Consider the following 18780-nt stretch of genomic DNA (forward strand, 5'->3'; position numbering starts at 1 on the left):
TTAATTCTGCTACAATCAGATGTGTGACGCAGCTAATTATGAGTTGCTGAAGCATTCGTTGACCAAAACTGTTTATAATAAATTGTCATTCTCTAGATTTGATCTCGTAAGACTTGGTTTCTAGGCTTGTAATAGTAAAATAGACTTTACTTGTAATAGCAAAATAAACTCAAAATAGACTAGACATTTGATTCTAGAACAATTTCAGGAATGCAAAATAGAGTGTATTTTAAAAGTTTCGCCTTAACTCTTAAGGAATGTAAATGCCATTTTCACTTCCAACAGATTAATTTGTATTTTTGAGCATTTCTGCTTTTTACTTGGGTTGCAAAACATTCGATGCGTCTTACATGAACCATGATGTGAATACAAATGAATAATTATTTAATTTTAATTAAAATTAAATGGAACATTTCATATAGGTATTTTAAACTATTTTTTAATTTGCTCTAACAAAATTTTAGCCGCGAACAAAATTGTAAGTGCTTTTTTTGAAACTAGTACCTTAACAAGCATCTTTAAAGCAGACAGTTTTGCAGAAACTAAAATATCAATAAATAAGTTTTGAATTTGAATTCCTTTTATGATAAATTCAACTGAATAGACTGAAGGTGACAGAAAAAATATCCGAATCTTTAGCACAGAGGTTTTATCGAGTGGTCAGAAATGCAATGATTTCAAGCGCATTCAGATTTTTAATGAATCTAAATAGCCTAAAATCATGAGAATCTCTCCTAGACAAAATTTACTGTCTTTATATTCCATTTGAATCCTCTAAATATACTTTGAAATTGCAACTTAACATTGTTGTCTTTATAAATTTGACAATTTCCACTCATAGCATATGAGTACAGATTCTTTCAAGTTATTCACTTTGTGTTCATACATGAAGATGTCAAGAAGCTAATTAGTTCCTTTCCAACATACGTAAATATGCAGTTAAAGATACAGATAAATAATGGAGTGCATTTTGGAGATAATGATGAATTGCATGTTTTCAAAATGGTAGATCAAAAATATTAAGAATTTCACGATTTTGCAAATCCACATAACAGTATTAACACTGATTAATTCCAATGAATATTGCTTCTCGACATCAAGTTACTCCTGTGTCTCTTATACATCTGGATACTAATATGATCATTACCTAATTTGAAACTGGCACAGAATTTTTTTGGAGTAACTATAACAAAAAGTGCAAATGTCACAATCTTCACAAAGGTGTTAAAATAATATACACAGTATGCCTCACCCATGTCTTTAAAACTGTTTATTTAAAAATTAGATTTCTAGAATAATAAAAAACTGAATTTATTCATTTATTATAATAGAGGAAGGGAATTATTTAAATTAAGGATAAAAATTACTGCAAAATTCCGAAATGCTTTGATATATTAAAACATTTTTATGTGTGCATTATTTATACAACTAAAATAATTTTATAGAGAAAAAGGAATTTTTTTAAAAATGCAGTCGTAATTTTATGAATTTAACCAAAAACTATGAAGTTATTCCTATATTAAATGATATATTTCAAATTTTGGAAAATATTGCAAGCACAGTAAAATGTCAAGTGGTATATTGATCTATCTATTCATTTGAGATGGAAACCTTTCTCATTTAAACGTTATAAATTCATTATTTCAAATGTATTAAAAAATATATTTAAACATTTGAATAAAGCTTAAATACCAATTGAACTAAAAACTTTCAAACCTGACAGGGTTCACATGTCAACAATTATATGTCTAGGACTAAGCAAAGTATTAAAATGTGATTGCAACATCAAATGAATTCAATAATATAAATTATTCTTACTTGTTCGTTTGGTTACGGAGGGCTTTGTCCTTCGTCCGGTTTTGGAGGACTTTGCTTTAGGCATCTGAAAGGAAAAGGAAGAATGAAAATTCAGTTATTTAAGTTGCTGTTCTAAATGTTAAAACTCAAGCTAAAATATCATTTACGAATATTCTGACTTTGCGCAAGCCTTAATATAATTCTTTCGCGTTGGAAACATCCATTTGTCCTCGAATTCATGTTGGAACTGTTAAACAGTTCAAGCAGTTGTTCAACAGCAACTAATTTAACTAGGGCCATGCATCATCCTTAATTCAATATATTTTGTGACTGCTGTTAAACATTTCTAAGTTTGCTGTTATCGAAGATTAATTTCTAAACATTAGAGATATTATTCTAATTTGAAAAATGCTTTATATGACTGGTGGTAGTTATGTTTTATTTGAGTTGATAAATATATTTCTGAAAATGCTGTGAATTCTAAATTATTATAAAGTTTTTATATACATAAACTAAATTATTATAAACTTTCTGAAAGAGAAACAAAATAAATATAACTAGGAAATTTAACTATTTATTTTAATGCATTTATTGAAAAAAAAAAGACTTAAAAATTATAATCTGTATATCAAGGCGATGTAGATATTATATATCATGACAGAGCAGATAGTACTTAAAAGAAAAGCCAAAGAAAAATTCTGCAATGCTATCAGAATGAGATTTTTTTATAATTCGCCCATAATGGATTAAATAACAGATTATTACCCTTTTTCAAAATTCGTCAAAATTATTGTAAAAGTTCGATACTAGCATTTATGCATCGAAAGCAATTGAAGAATTGATAAGAACGAATTTAGCAAACACCTGCTTAGACCTTCGTTTCATTTATAATTTAGCTCATAGCGAAGGACATAATACCGGGCAGACGACAATTTCGCATACAGATGTTTTCGGTAGTAAAAAGGGCGGGGTGTTGTTTCGAACCACCTACCTACATGATACAAAAGACGTTAAAATAAGCTTCATGGCATTTTAATTTTTATTGAAACATCTGCAGTTATTAAAAAGAACCAACATTTCCATTGTAATTTCCAGCCAGTTTAAGATAGAACTTTTTGAATGAAATCAAAAAATACTGCCAAGACCCAGCGTTTTTCAATAAACCATTTTTTTAGACAATTTAATAATTTTTAATTGAAACAATACCATTAGAATGAATAAATACTTAGAGGGGTTCCGCGCAATATGGCAACGGATGCAAGGTATTATTCCGTAAGAAAAAATCCTTTATGAAATTAGCACTTTTGTATGTTCGTCGTTCGTCAGATACTTCGAAAAATTTTCCTAGTAAGGAGTCTTAGTAAGTACTAGTAAGGGATCTTGGAGTCAGGTTCAAGTAAAAGCAGCAGTTGAAGTTGTTTTGCAAAAACGCCGAAAAATTAGAGAAGTAGGGAGATTTTTTTTTTCCCCTCGAATTCCTGAATGCACTTTACGAGGGAAAAATTTCTATAATTGGTTGGAAAATCATTTCTGAAGAAAATCATTTTCTTATTTGTACATGAACAAGGTCTCGCTTAACACGATTGAAAGTAAACGGAGATATTTTATGGGTATTTGAAAATTAATGCGATAATTAAATTTTGCTGAACCCAATCAATTCAAATTGATTTCAAAGAATCTACAATAGCTTAGATAGGTTTGCGTTGTTAAGCGAACTCTGCCTGCGACAATAAAAGATCCCTACAAATACATATCATTTCCAAGATATTTAATCAAAATAAGAGATACTTAAAAAATTACCATTTCTGAAAGGAACAAATTAATCAATTACAATTTATAAGTCATTTCCTTTTATATATTTCTTTTTGCCAAATATTTTAATGTATCATGTTACTTATAATTTAAATGAAAATAACCATAGGTATTAAATTTATACAAATGAATTTCCAAGTTCTTGCTTTTCCTTCAAATTTTTTAATTCATTATTTTAATATTCTTTTCTGAACTTTTCTTTTAAAAAAGTTTTAGGAAAGCGACTTTAAAAAGCAATATATTAGGTATCAGACGGGATGATTGCGATGGAAGTAAATTAAATTCACTTGATTTTGAATTATGAAGTAATCTGAACAACAACAATTTGGGCTGATCTGTTTATTTTTAAGCATTTTATAGAATACTTTTCTAAATCATCAATCGTTTGTACATAATTTCACTCCTCAAACTTCTAAATGCTTTAAAAAAAGGGGGGGGGGAGGGGCAGGATATAATTTATAACAGCGAGACCGTGATCCTTCAAGAAAAATAAAAGCCGCAAAAAAGATGCATTATTATATTAATATTTAAATATCACGTTTATTGTTTTTATTATTCTTGCTTAGTTATATTTTAATTAACCTTCAGTTTTTACTTCATAAACCGTTAAATGTAATATCTACTCTTCCATTTACAGTAACTGATCACATTACCTTTTCATATACTATAGATCTTAAATTATTTCGATCATTTATTTAACGTTAATACATATATTTTTAAATTACAAACCTAAATTACAGATATTCATTAACTGATTTCAAAGCATATTCATTAATTTGGGAATGGAAATACAGCTATATTTAGCAAAAAATAGTGAAATAAAATGCAAATTTAAATACTTTTAAGACATTATAACTGACATAAAAATGCATTCAATCATATGTGGGGTACTTTTAGAGGCTCCCAAATTCGACAAATTCAATCTTAATCCACTTATCTAATCAAGTCAATAGAATAGTATAAAATATATACTCACGTTATATATAAATATAGAAAACTAATGTAATAAACATGACAAAAAAATTATCAATTTGATCCAAAAATAAAATATTTAAAATGCGATTATAATCAACGATTCTGAAAACTTAAAATAAAAGTTAATAGTCAACGTTTAAAAGTTACTTACTTTCAAATTCTTGGATGGATAAAGAATCTACAAATAATACAAATATCCGTAATAAAAGTGTTAGCACAGAGACGCTTTTCTAAATCGCAAAAAATCACTACTATCAGCCACAAATAATTTAACAACTTTAATAAAAGTATTAGCACAGAGACGCTTTTCTAAATCGCAAAAAATCACTACTATCAGCCACAAATAATTTAACAACTTTAATAAAAGTATTAGCACAGAGACAGACGCCTTTCTAAATCGGAAAAAATCGCTCACGCTAAACATCTTGTCCACAACAGTGAAAAGTTCAGAATAGAATAACGTCTACAACGAACCCGCAGATGAATATAAACATTCGTTTGCTCGTTGAATCGGAAAAAAATCGCTCACGATAAACAGCTTGTCCACAACAATGAAAAGTTCAGAATAAAATAACGGCTTTAACGACCCCGCAGATTTAGTTGAATACTAGCGTCTCAATCGCAACGTCTATCCCTATGGGATGGGCGAATCCATCCCAAACTATACTTTCGACAGGTAGGAACGTTTGACTGAGAGGGGCAGCAGGGATAAACGTTGTCTTGGCAAAATAGAAATATAGTTAAATATCAAATTCTTATTGGTTTAACAGTATAATATAAACAAATGAATCAACATATGAAATAAAAACTAAAGAAAACAAATAATATATAGCACTGTATTACATAATTTTTTGACTAAACTTTAATAAGTTAATGTCATAACTAGGCAGTTTTTAGTGATGAAAAATAAACCATATTGATTGTTAGCTTTATACAGCTATAAAATGTAAATAAATGTGTTCATGGCAATTTCTTTCAGATTGTTGTTCCGTGACATAAAATCATGGTTTGGTTTGGTTTGTTTGGGTTTTCTGGCGCAAGAACCATACTTGGTTATGCTGCGCCATGCAAGTGGTAAAAAATTATAGACCAAACTATAAAACAACACATGATAAAATATAAAAGCGAAGGTTATCAACATACAAATTCCAAAAATTAAAGTACAAGGTTAATAAATTTAAATGAAACAGCGGTGCGGAAAACGCATTACAGTGAAGCAATGTAAAATCAAGCGTGAACAAAAGTTAAAAGTATTAAATACAGGTGTAAAAGTCAATGTATTTTAAAAATTTAAAGATGTTTGGGTGGAATTTTTCACCCACCAGGTCTTGTAAAGTTAATGACGATGACTTAAAAAAGTATAAACGAGAAGAATTAAAGGATGGGCATTCTATTAAAATATGATTGATGGTAAAATCCACACGACATGTGGGACACTTGGGTGCCGCCTCGCCAAAAATGAGATGTTTGTGTGTATAGCGAGTATGTCCTATACGGAGGCGTGTCAATTTGACATCCACCTATCGTATAGGGTGAACAGGCCACAAATCAGTCCTGGGTTTTACTGAATGCAATTTGTTGTGGATCTGCAGATCCCATAATTCTTGCCAAGTAGCAAAAAGTCGGCATACAAATGATCTTTTAGCATCACAATAGGGAAGAGACTGCGACAGAAATGTTGATGCAGATTTAGATGCAAAATCAGCCCTTTCATTTCCCGAAATACCCGCATGACCCGGAACCCAGCAGAAAAGAATATTAAAGCCCCTTTTTTTTAATAGCTGCCAGTTAGATAAAATTTGGATAGCCACTGGATGCATCTGGTTGTGAAAATGAGCAAGTGCCTCCAAAGCACTCATACTGTCGGTGTATATGATAAAATTACGCTGAGAAGAAGGCGGAATTTCCTGTAGAGCGCAAAAAATTGCCACCAACTCAGCAGTAAAAACAGAACAACAGTTGTTTAGACGATAGCTGAGTGTATCTGATGGAGTCACTATGGCGCAACCAACATGTTCATTTGATTTTGAGCCATCTGTATATACTGGGATAAAAGTAGAAAACTGACAGCGGTGCTGATGAAAAATCTGTTGGAAAATAACAGGACTAGTCGAAAATTTATCAAATCCCAAGAATGGGTTCAGAAAGAAAAAGAGGGAATATCCCAAGGGGGAAAGGAATGCAAATCAAGAGATTTAACGGTAACATTATAAAAATTCGAGTCATTCAGGGAAGTTTTAACCGAAAGAATGATGGCTTGATAGACACGGAGAAGGGAGGTTCGATCGGCACCCCAAGATGTTTTAGAAAGTACCTTCAAGATATTCAAGTTTTTCTCACACCTCTTCCTCAGTTGTAAGATATGAGGAAGGAAAGTGAGTTTACGATCGAAAACTACACCCAAAAAGCGTATTTCAGCCGCAACTGGAAGTGCCGTATTTCTTATTAAGATAACAGGATCTGAATGGATATTTCTCTTCCTACAGAAATGAATACATCGACTCTTCTCGGGAGAGATAGTGTAGCCATTGCTATTACACCGATTTACCACTCTATCAACTGCAATTTGCAATTGTCTCTCAATTAAATTCATGTTGCTACCTTGGCACGAGATCTGCAAATCATCAACATAAAGTGTTCCATGAACAGATGACGGTAAAACAGATAAAACTTTACTGAGATGAACTATAAAAAGTGTTACACTAAGGACACTACCCTGAGGGACACCCTCAGTTTGTATAAAATGATTTGAATAAAAATTACCGAATCGAACACGAAACGTACGAAGTGATAAAAAGTTTTGTATAAATACGGGCATGTTTCCTCTAAAACCAAATTCAAAAAGTGTGGATAATATACTATAGCGCCAAGCACGGTCGTAGGCTTTCTCAATGTCAAAGAATATGGAGACCAGGTGATTCCTCCTAACAAAGGCATTGCGTATTTCTGTTTCAAGTAAAATGAGGTTATCAAAGGTCGATCTGCCTCTGCGGAAACCGCTTTGCATAGGGGAGATGCAACCCTGTTTCTCCAGTTCATAAATTAAATGAGCATTCACCATACGTTCTAATGTTTTGCACAGGCAGCTCGTAAGAGCGATTGGTCGATAGCTCAGATGGTTCGATGGATCTTTGTCGGGTTTTAAGATTGGAATCACAATTGCTTCCTGCCATTGTGAAGGATATTTTTGCTCATTCCAAATTCTGTTAAATAAAAGTAACAGATTGGAAAGAGAAGTGGTGTTCAAATGGCGAAGCATATTATAGGTGATTCCATCTGGCCCTGGGCTGGTATCATGGGCTTGACACAAAGCCATTTCCAGTTCCGACATCTTGAATTCACAATTGTATGTAAAGTTTCTTCTAGTATTGAAATGCAAATACAACCTCTCCGCGCGATTCCTAATTGCCAGGAAATCAGGATTATAGGAATCAATTGCGGAGACTTGTGCAAATGCTTGGCCTAGAGTATTGGCTACGTCTAATGGGTCGGAATGCATCACAGTTCCCGTTTTTAAAACAGGGAGGGAAGACTCATTATAGATCCCATTAGCAGCCTTTACCTTTCTCCATAGGGTTCGACTGGAAATGTGTGATGTTATAGATGAAACAAATGATATCCAGGAATTCCTCTGACTTTGACGCCGAATGCGACGAGCTAGTGCTTTGGCTCTTTTGAAAGCAACAAGATTTTCTGTTGTTGGGTACCTTCTAAATTTATTCCACAGTTTTTTCTGTAGCTTATAACTGTCACAACAGGCTCCGTTCCACCACGGTCTTCGAAATTTTCGTAGGCGTGGGGATGATTTTGGAATAGTGTTGTTAGCGGCATTCATCATGGTATCAACAATATTTTGTACTGCATCCGTGATGTTTGATGTATTGACCATATCCCGAGTGATATCTGCTAACTGTGAAAAACCTTTCCAGTCTGCCCGCTGGAATAGGAAAAGCGGAGGACAATTAGTCGCACCGCCGCTATCAGCATGGGAGACAATAACAGGAAAGTGATCGCTGTTATACAAATCTTTGCTAACTGCAAATGTCAGTAATGGCAAGATTTCAGGTGAGCATATGGCCAGATCAAGAGTATGGAAATTACGCGTGGGTTCGTGGAAGTAGGTTTTCTCATCGTTGTTCAGTAAACAGAGACAGTTATTGGCAATAAATTGCTCGATCTGTCTCCCACGGGAGTTTGTATTATCCGAACCCCACAAAGTACTATGTCCATTGAAGTCGCCAATTATGATAAATGGTTTAGGAAGCTGGAACACTAGGCTGTCAAGATCTTGTTGACGTATGATATCATGAGGTGGCAAATAAATACTGCAGAATGTGACCAATTTTCTAGTGTGAACTTGCACAGCCACAGCCTGTAGTGAAGTGTGTAAAGTTAGTGGTGTGCTTGGATATAAATTCGAAGTAAAGATACAGACGCCTCCAGAACTGTGATGTCCAGTGTCTGCATCTTTTCTAACACAGTTAAAGCCACGCAATTTTATGTGAATGCTGGGTGTCAAGAACGTTTCTTGAACACCGAAACAGACTGGATGAAATTTGCTAATAATCGACTTGATCTCACACAGTTTGGATCTTATGCCGCGACAATTCCATGAAAGGAAGGTACCCATTAAGAAAGAGGTTTTGAAGAGGAAGTTTTAGAATTATTTGATTGAGTTGTCTCATATTCGCAACTCATCTGTAAGTCATCCTCATCATCAGAAGGGTGTAGTTTAATATCAGGGCTATTTGGCATGCCGAATACAGACGTTAAGTCTTTATGGACAATACCTTGCGTCGCAAGCCCAAAAGCGACGGAATTTTTTAATGTCGATTTTTTCAGTTTTTGAGGAACATCTTGTAATGAGAGGCCACGTTTTGCAAGCTTCAATGTCAGCGATTTTTGAGTTTTTTTTTTAAACTGTAGGAGTTTCAGGGGTAACACTGACGGAGTTTTCTGTATCTGAAGAAGAAACATTTCTCAGTTGTTTGGATGTGGTAACGTTTTTAATACAGTTTGTGCAAGAGCAGTTTGCACAAAATGACCTTTTTATAACAGAAGCATATGTTATGCCAGGAGTAGGAGTTTGAGCTACAATCCTACGCCTAGCTTCAGGATAAGATAGATTTTCTTTGATTTTTAGAGTTATAATCTGTTTTTCAAGCTGCCATCGCGAGCAAGATCGAGAGTAGGACGTGTGATCGCCACCGCAGTTCACGCACTTTTCTGTTGCGGCACACTGCTGGCTGTCGTGACCTTTTTCTGCGCATCGGGCACAAGTGAGTGTCCCGCGGCAGTTTGCCTTTGAATGACCAAAGCGCTGGCAGTTAAAGCATCTAAGAGGGTTCGGGATGTATGGTCTTACTGGTAATTTGATGTAGCCTGCATAGATATGTTCTGGTAGTTTTGGAGATTTAAATGTTAGGATGTGGTGTTTAGTTTCTATGATTTCTCCATCACGCCTGATGGTAATTCGGTGGACATGAACAACTCCTTGGGATTTTAACTCATCTGTTATGTAGTCAACAGAGAGATTCAGAATTTCTCCACAAGTGATAACACCTTTAGAGGTATTTAATGAAGCATGGGGGCTGACACTGATTGGGATAGTTGCAAGAGCTTTCAATTTTTGTATGATCTGGGCTTGCTTTCGAGAATTGACCTCTACTAACAAGTCACCAGATCGCATCTTTTTAATTGATGTTACTTCACCGACAGTTGCAGTGATGGCCTTCTGCACCAAGAATGGCGATACTGTTTCAAAAGTTTCGTTTTTATCGGACAAACGTTTGACTATGAAAAAACTATCGAAATGGTACTCAAAATTAGAAGTATTTGGAACAATGCGACGCCCACTAAAGGGACCCTTTTTGGGAAGAGCCATGCAATATTTAGAGAAATTCAGGCCCGACGGCACCTCCCACCACGGAGCCCAACAAGGGAAGGCAGCCACCGGCTCTGGCCATTTCCAGCCTCGGCACTTACCTTGGTGCTAGCCGGAACCTATACGCTGGGAGTTACCCCCGGGGACAGTGACCACCCTTAACGCCAAGCCCAAGGAGTAACCCCTTCGCTTGATCCCTAGCAGACTAGCCACTCAGGTGACTAGCTACCAGCCGATTGATGCACAGGGGACCACAGTACACCACCCGTCTTTCAAATGGGTTGCCACGCACGGCCAACACGTGGGACTTTGGCTGTCCATGAGAAGCAAGAAGCAAACAGAGCGGCGACAGCTTCTCATGGCGAGCCCCCTCGCTTGCCGTCGAGGGAGGGAAAAACACAGCAGAAAGCAGAAGGCGTAGGGGAGTGGAAACATAAAGGGAGTAAAGATCCCTGGGTACCTCGGGATTGGGACACCCGTACTCACCTAAAGAAGGTGAGCCCCTGAGGGGGATATAAAATCATATTTACAGTGTTTGGGAATGAAGTAATCGTGTTATCTTCCTTTTGTGAATAATTGCAATACTTATTAATTTATTTGAAAAATCTTGGTTGGTTTCATTATAAGAGTCATAAAAAGAAATAGTTATATATAATCCTTATCATGAGAAAGGTTCTATTTGATTTGTCAAATTTTTTCTCATCTAAATCTTAATGCTTATCCTATTAAAATGATAGTGCAAGTTTACACATTACTAAAGTTTCTACTATTTTAACAACAAAATACAAAGATATCCTTACCAAATATGAAATCATGATAAAAAGAATTAAATAATGATTAGCAAGTTCACTTGAATCACAACAAGGAAAACTAAAAGCTAAATGTAGAAGAGCCTACAGAAGCAAACTGCTTTTTGAGATGTAGTCTATTTAACTGACATTGCTCACAAATGGTAAAATATTTAATATGTAATAAAATTAAATATAATAAAAAAGCAATAGATATTTATTACGAAAACATTATGTAATGAAACAAACAGAAAATGGATTAATAAAGGACAAGGGAATACTATGCAATATTAAAACATGATATTGTTTTCATATTTGTTATTGTCTGTTCCATCATTCTGTTATGCATTTCATAGTATTAATATACATATTTGTCACATTAAATGACCAGTTTGTTCACCAGGAATATTGGTTGTATTTGTTTTTAGATAAATTGTTTAGATATAACTTCATATCAATGAGTCTATCAAATAGTTTAGCATTAAAATTGTGATTTTAACTGACTTACTTAAATATTCTTATTTACTCTGTGTATTGTGATCATAAACTTTTCTGATGGAGACCGTTACTTGACATCATGGCGCTGTTGAAAATGTAAATAACCCTTTAATCTATCTTCTAAATTTGAGGTATTGTAACTTATAGTAATACTTAAAAAAAAAAAAAAAAAAAATGCAAATAATACAATAAATGATGGGTTTTTTTTTTTTTTATGGATTAGATAATGCAGACAAAGATATTTACATAAATACTACAGACAATAACTCTGTGCATGATGACTTATCTGTTATTTGGTTAAATGTTACAAACTGTATTTTGGTTTATACATTATAATTATGCTAAATAAACTAGTGAATCTGTAGAACTTCAGCTCTCAAGAATTGAATAAATTTGATGATAGCTCAATGATAGTTAATAGATATTTTATAGAAATTTTTAATTTTATAAATCTAAATAATAATATTTTATAAAATTTCTATTGCAAACAACTTTTTTTAAAATTATCTTTATTGAATATAGAATAAGAAATGGAATACTTTTTTTTACTTAATATACAAATGAATCTAAATTTTTCAAGGCAGATTTTTTTAAAATTTCAAATGCAATTTAGTTTTTCCATTGGTATATTCTATCTAATTATTAAAAAATATAGCATTGAAGTTTTTATTAGAAATAAAGAATTTTTCAAAAGCATACAATATATTTCATCATTTGAAAAACTTATTATGCTATTTGACTTTAAGAGGCAGAAAAAAAAAACTTAAATTAAATTAAAAGAATATAATGAAAATAGTTATTTCCATTTTTTTTATTAGTATTTATATAAAAATATGTTCTTTTCTATGAGAAGAAATATTATATTTTTATAATTTTATATTATTTATTTTATTGTTTTACAATAAAAAAATAATAAACACAAAATAAAGTTGGATGGTCACTCTAGAAACAAAGTTATTACAAGTCTGAAAAGTCAAGGAAACAAAGTAAACAGAATGAAAGTAATTTCATTAAAACTTATTTAAATATTTACATAACAACTCATTTTTGTGAAGCAATGATAATGATATAATGACAATGAGGTTAAGAAAATGATATATTTGCTTTCATTAGGTTTGCTTCGAAATCATTAAGGAAACCAAAATATGAATGGCTGAGAAGCATAGATAATATACTCTCAATTAGCATAGGAACCATTGTGCATGCATATTGTGCATTATATATGTAATTCTCATAATTGTGCTATAGGTATAGGAAAAATATTTATTCACATAAAATATAGAAATGTTACAGTGTTAAAGAATATAGTAAGAATATTTACAGATTGGTACCCATAAGGCTACACTTAGCTGAATGACTGCTAAAATTTTCTTTGGTAAGTGGTTAGTGAATAAAAAAAATAACTACAATCTGCTATTTATTTACTGAATTATATAGGTAATTCTCATAATTTATAAGACTAACAATGAAAAACATTTATACATGAATATTTGACTGAGTCCAACAAACATTGATATTGCATAATAGGAGATGCTTTGGATGTAGAATATTTTACAATATAACTTTCAAAAATCAAATAATAAAAATAGCAAATTATTTAGCATGTAACTAAATTGAAATACTAATATGAAATTTTTTTTTTTGTCTATTGAATTGATATATTTGCCTCTAATTTACAGTGTAAAATTTTAATGAAAGGAATTAACATTATCAAGAGGGTTTTGCAATGAATAGACACAAACTACATATAAAATGCTAAGCAAAATGTGTAAACTTTATTAAGAATGAGAACAACACATAATATAAAAAAAAAATATTACAACTCAAAAACATAGCTACCATAATTACAATTTCAGGATCAATAAAGTAAAGAAAGTGACAAGAAGGAAAAATTTACCTAAGTATTTTAAACGCTAGTATATCTTCTCACAAATCATGTGATGTGTCACATTTTATCGTTAAAAAATGTTCCAAGATTCAAACTGCCAATACTGCAATTGATTTTGAATAATCAATTTTTGAATACTTAGTACATTCTAAAAGAGACACTATGAATTTATGTGTGCAATATTTTACTTGGATTTTTTTTTTTTTAAAGAATTTATCATAGCATAATTATTTTTAGAAACTATATAACTGCAACTGGCTAATGGAAAATAAATGTAAAACATGAAGTTCCCAAATAATGTCTTAAATTGTGTTTTTATGATATGAGAACATGATACAGTTTTGGGAATGAGATTTTTATTTCAGAAAAAAATTGGCCAGCTATCTCTTTAAATTGGGACTGCAGAAAATGCAAAATATCAGAAAACATTCTAAATCCATTCCAAATTTATTCTGTTTGAGTTTATATTCTGAATTAACAACATTCTAATCATATTATAGAAAATACTTCTACAGAAAGATTATATCAGGAAGCTTATTCTATTTAAAGTATATATATTTCAGGTACTTCAATTTGTCAATGCCTTTTGTGACTATCTATGGTTTAAAAATCCAACTTTTAGTTTATATTACAAAATTGAAATGTTTTCATGTCATATTTTAAATTTAAAAATAGCAGAATACATTTTTTTTTTTCAGTTTATGGTAACATGTTAAGACAAATAGAAATGTGAAGTTTAGGAATTATAAAAAAATAAACATACACTGTTCTGGGAATGTAAAGGCAAATATAACCATTGGCAGAATATTTGTTTCTCAGACTATAAAGATATTATATCCATACAATCATATAAAGTTCTAATAGGCACATCTTTTTTATTTATTACAGAAATAGTGCATGTTAGATGTAAATAAAAAATATGTTTCCATATTATTCAGAAATTTTTCTGTAAAGAAATGTTATCATATTGCAATTAATTTTTTTTTTTTTCAAAAATAGTAAATTACCAGTTTTGAAGAGGATGTATTAATGGAAACATTCGTCGGGTCAAAAGTACTTTTAAATGATTTCAAGATTCATTAATATCAGAAAATTCAGAACCCTATAAAAACAGAATTAGTAATAATAATAATTAAAACAAGTAAAAGCCACCTGAAAATGAATTGTCTGAAATATTGTTTTGGTACGTTTCTTGTTTTTTTGCTATAAATTTGATTAAATGGTATTTGTATTAAATATCCATTAAATAAGATGAAAGGTCACTGAAAAATATGTTTTAAGCTAATATGTCGACACCTTGCTTGGAAACGCCGCCAGCTGAACCGTGATAAGCGTTGAGCTACAACTCAACATTTAAAAGACAACGTTTATCCCTGCTGCCCCTCTCGGTTAAACGTCCCTACCTGTCGAAAGTATGGTTTGGGATGGATTCGCCCATCCCATAGGGATAGACGTTGCGATTCAGACGCTAGCATAAATTCGTTTGCTCGTTGATGATTGGTTCGTGATCTATTGAGAAATCAGAAATAGAATACTTGAATTCCTGTCCATTTCCTTGCTGATGTGAAATGTTTTACAATCTGACAAGGGGAGGACTGGGGCAGGCCCACCCTTCTATTTGCCCGGAGCAGCAAAAAAGGGGAAATGAAAGCGCCTCCTATCGATGGGGCGGGGGGGGGGAGAAAATAAGGTGGTGACCTCAAAAAATCTACTTTGAATGCGGGCATTCAGTGAGAGAAATTAGAAGATGCTTTCCCCTTCTTTTAAAGACGTTAATTGAAAATAACCTCTTCGATTTCAACCACTATCCCCTCCGTAGTATGCGGGTTGCTTTTTTTTTTTTTTTTTTTTTTTTTGCGGTTTCGCCTCGTCCGAACACTAGAGGAGGCTTTTAATCTCAATTTTATTTTTTTTCCCCTGAAAATTATTTTATCAATTCTGTAGGAGAAAATATTGCATTAAATATTATGATATTAAATAAATTGCAAATACGATATCTGCTGAATAGTTTAGTACATTAAACAAAAATTTTACAATTTTTCAATTATATTTAAAATTAAATCAATTTCTCAAGCATTACTGAAGCTGCGAATTTGGCTGACAACGCTTGAACACAGCATTGTGAATTTTATTTTAGTTTTATAATTTTAGCTCATCAATTTTAATAAAATGTAACGATTTACATATAATGTATTACAGATCCTAATTGTTTATATTTTCTTTTTAAAAGTATTCACATCTCTTCGTGCATCACACAGATAACAATTCTCAACTGTTTTGTAAATTAAAAACATCTATAAATGTTATATTGCTCCCATAGAAATCGAAAATAATTTTTATTCCTAACATAGTTCGAACCGTTTATAATATAAATTACTAGCAGCGTTTTTTTCTTTTATATTGTTGAGGCTTAACATTTAAATTGAAAACTTATTTTTTGCTGAGAATTTCAATTTCTCATTGCAGAGTATTATTTTTGAAAAATATGCTCAGTTTTGTAGACTTTCAATAGCTGAATTATAAAACATTTTTTTTTTTTTTCTGCACAAAAATTGACTGATAAGTAAGTAATCAGCAGATTTAAGACAAATACCAACCAAAGTAAGACTAGATATGGTTTACTGAGAATTCGATATATAACATTTGATTCCGAAAATATTACGCTAAAAAGTTGTTAACTTTATTTTTGAAGGTCTTTATTTTTGTATGACATTCTCGATTATCAGCACTCGTTATTAAATACTAGTATGTTTATTAGAAAATGATTTAGATTATCTTTGAGAAATGCTTAAATGTAAATCTAGAATTCCTGACTTTTTTATGCAGCTTTGTTTTATTTCAATACAAATATTTCCGGAATAATTTGAGTGAAGTAAAGGTATAAGCATTTTAATATTTCTCTTCTGATATTTGAACGCACAGAAAAACTAATTATTATTCTGATAAATTTTACGAATCTCCTTCAATATTTTAAAATTACATTTCGAACTTTTACTGAATGATTAATTATAAAGTATTAAATCAATCGTCTTCATAAATAATTACAAATATATTTGAAACGGAGAGTTTACTTAAACATCAAAACCGAAATGTATTTTTAGCAGGAATACATCGAGTTCAAGTATAAAAATTTAAAACTGAAAAAAAAAAAAAAAAAAAAAATGTAGGAAGTAACGTTTCGTCTTGGGCACCAATTACCTTCATTACACCACTGCGTGATACAAAACATCAAGTAATTCTTGGTTCAAATATTTATCATTCGATTAGATGGGCTCAACTATAAACATATATTAATATAAAATTGTAATAATTTTTGCAAGATTTTTTTTAGTTGGTAAGCATTTTTTTTTTTTTTTTGTTTGTTTGTTTAGTGACCAAGGAAGCCTTTCTAACTAATTCTTGTTTTGAAAACAAATATTTTATTTAATTTTAACAGTTAAAAGACTGAATTATTTTATTTCCCAAAAAAGAATTTTTGCTATAATTGTAGTTAATCATTTGTTTAATTTTTAGGGCTGAAAAGAAGTTTTGTTAATTTTCTAAATTTATTTTTCTATCAAAATATATTTTATTTTTAATATTTTTCTCTAAGAAGAGTCTTCGTTTCCTTCATTTCTTTTTTATTTTGAAGAAAACCAATGGGCCATTTTACTATCAAAGAAATGACAGTAAAATGAGCCATTGCTTTATTTTGAGGCTCTGAAAAAAAGCTTTTAAGCTTTAATTTATTTTGGTTTCAAAAAAACTTCAATTTACTTTGAAAAGAGCAGTGTTTATCTGTAGAAAAAATTTTGCTTTAAATTTTAACCCTGCAAACACATAGTTTCTTTCTCGCTCTCAGAAATTGCTTTGATTTTCCTCAGCCTCTCCTTCCCGAAGGATACTCTAAGGGTGTAATCAATCAATTATATTCATTATTTGGTGGGAAAATAATAGAAAACCAGCTTCTTATGAACAAATCAGCAAAAGAACACTGAATTTTACGCCAACATTTTTCCTCCCCCCCTACATTCCTTCTTTTTTTTTTCTTACTAATTTTGTATAAATATGAATTTAGTCGCAACTATATTTTTCTTTGTCTTTGAAATATAAATGTATATTTAATTGGGTTTTGTTTCTTAACATTTTACTTCTCTTATAGAAACTATTCATATGTATCAATTTTCCCCCAAAATATATTGCTTTATTTAAGAAAGTAGTCTTAGTTTCACAACAGTACATTGGATTCCTTTAATCTAATATATAAAAATAAATTTTTGTTTGTCCGTATTTTATGCTCTGCCATACTGTTCATTCGATGACGATAAAACTCTGCCAACTTATTGCCTTGAACCCAGAAAAGCCGTGTTTTGCGTATGGCCGGTTGCACGTTAGATGTTCACGAGTCGGACAGCCACGAAATTTATTCATTTTTGCTGAAGACGGAAAAACAAAAGGTACTGTCTATCCTAAAGTATACTTGACTAATAAAGTTATATAAATATATATACTTATGTTTTATATATCATTCCATTTCATGAATGTATTCATCGTGAAAAAATAAATAACATTCTTTCTATCATTTCTAATTAAACAAAATTATATCAAACGATATTTCCCAAATTATTTCTTCTGCGGCAGCAACGCGACAAGTAGCAGCTATTATAAAGCAGTTAGATTATGAAGAAAACGTAAAATCCTGTTCCCGAGATATTTCCATTTACCGAGTTCATTTAATTAGATGAATATCCGATTTTGAAATGAGTCCAGCATGATGGAGCAATGTCTTGTACAACTTTTTAAAAGGATTTACTTGTTAAAGGAATGTATATTGAATTCTTACTCATTGCGTTAGTCGTTGCGTAAAATCCGAATATGATGAGATTTTAACTTGAAGCCACAGATTTCCAATGATCATGATTTCTTTCATAATGATTTTTTTAAATGTCCTCGTCCATTTGAAAATTGTTGTTTGTTGGACCCATCTCGACAAAGTTTAGTTTCTGTATGTTTAAAGAAATCTACTACATCTGGTACTTAAAATTTCAAAAATGAAGATTTTCAAAACTTTTATTCTTTACGGTTTGACGATTTTTACTTTTCCTCTTTTTGCAACTCATATATATATATATATATATATATATATATATATATATATA

General features: G+C 31.4%; 1 protein-coding gene across 1 annotated transcript; it reads right to left on the reverse strand.

Moving 5' to 3' along the window:
- Window positions 1-9499: 9499 nt before the first annotated feature.
- LOC129989199 (uncharacterized) lies at window positions 9500-15080 on the reverse strand. Its single transcript, XM_056097579.1, has 2 exons — window positions 15046-15080; window positions 9500-10181 (listed from the first exon to the last, which is right to left on the reverse strand). The coding sequence occupies exons 1-2, from the start codon at window positions 15078-15080 to the stop codon at window positions 9500-9502; spliced, it is 717 nt and encodes a 238-aa protein (XP_055953554.1).
- Window positions 15081-18780: the final 3700 nt, after the last annotated feature.

The sequence above is a fragment of the Argiope bruennichi genome, chromosome 10 (genome assembly GCF_947563725.1).
Source record: "Argiope bruennichi chromosome 10, qqArgBrue1.1, whole genome shotgun sequence".
NCBI lineage: Eukaryota > Metazoa > Arthropoda > Arachnida > Araneae > Araneidae > Argiope > Argiope bruennichi.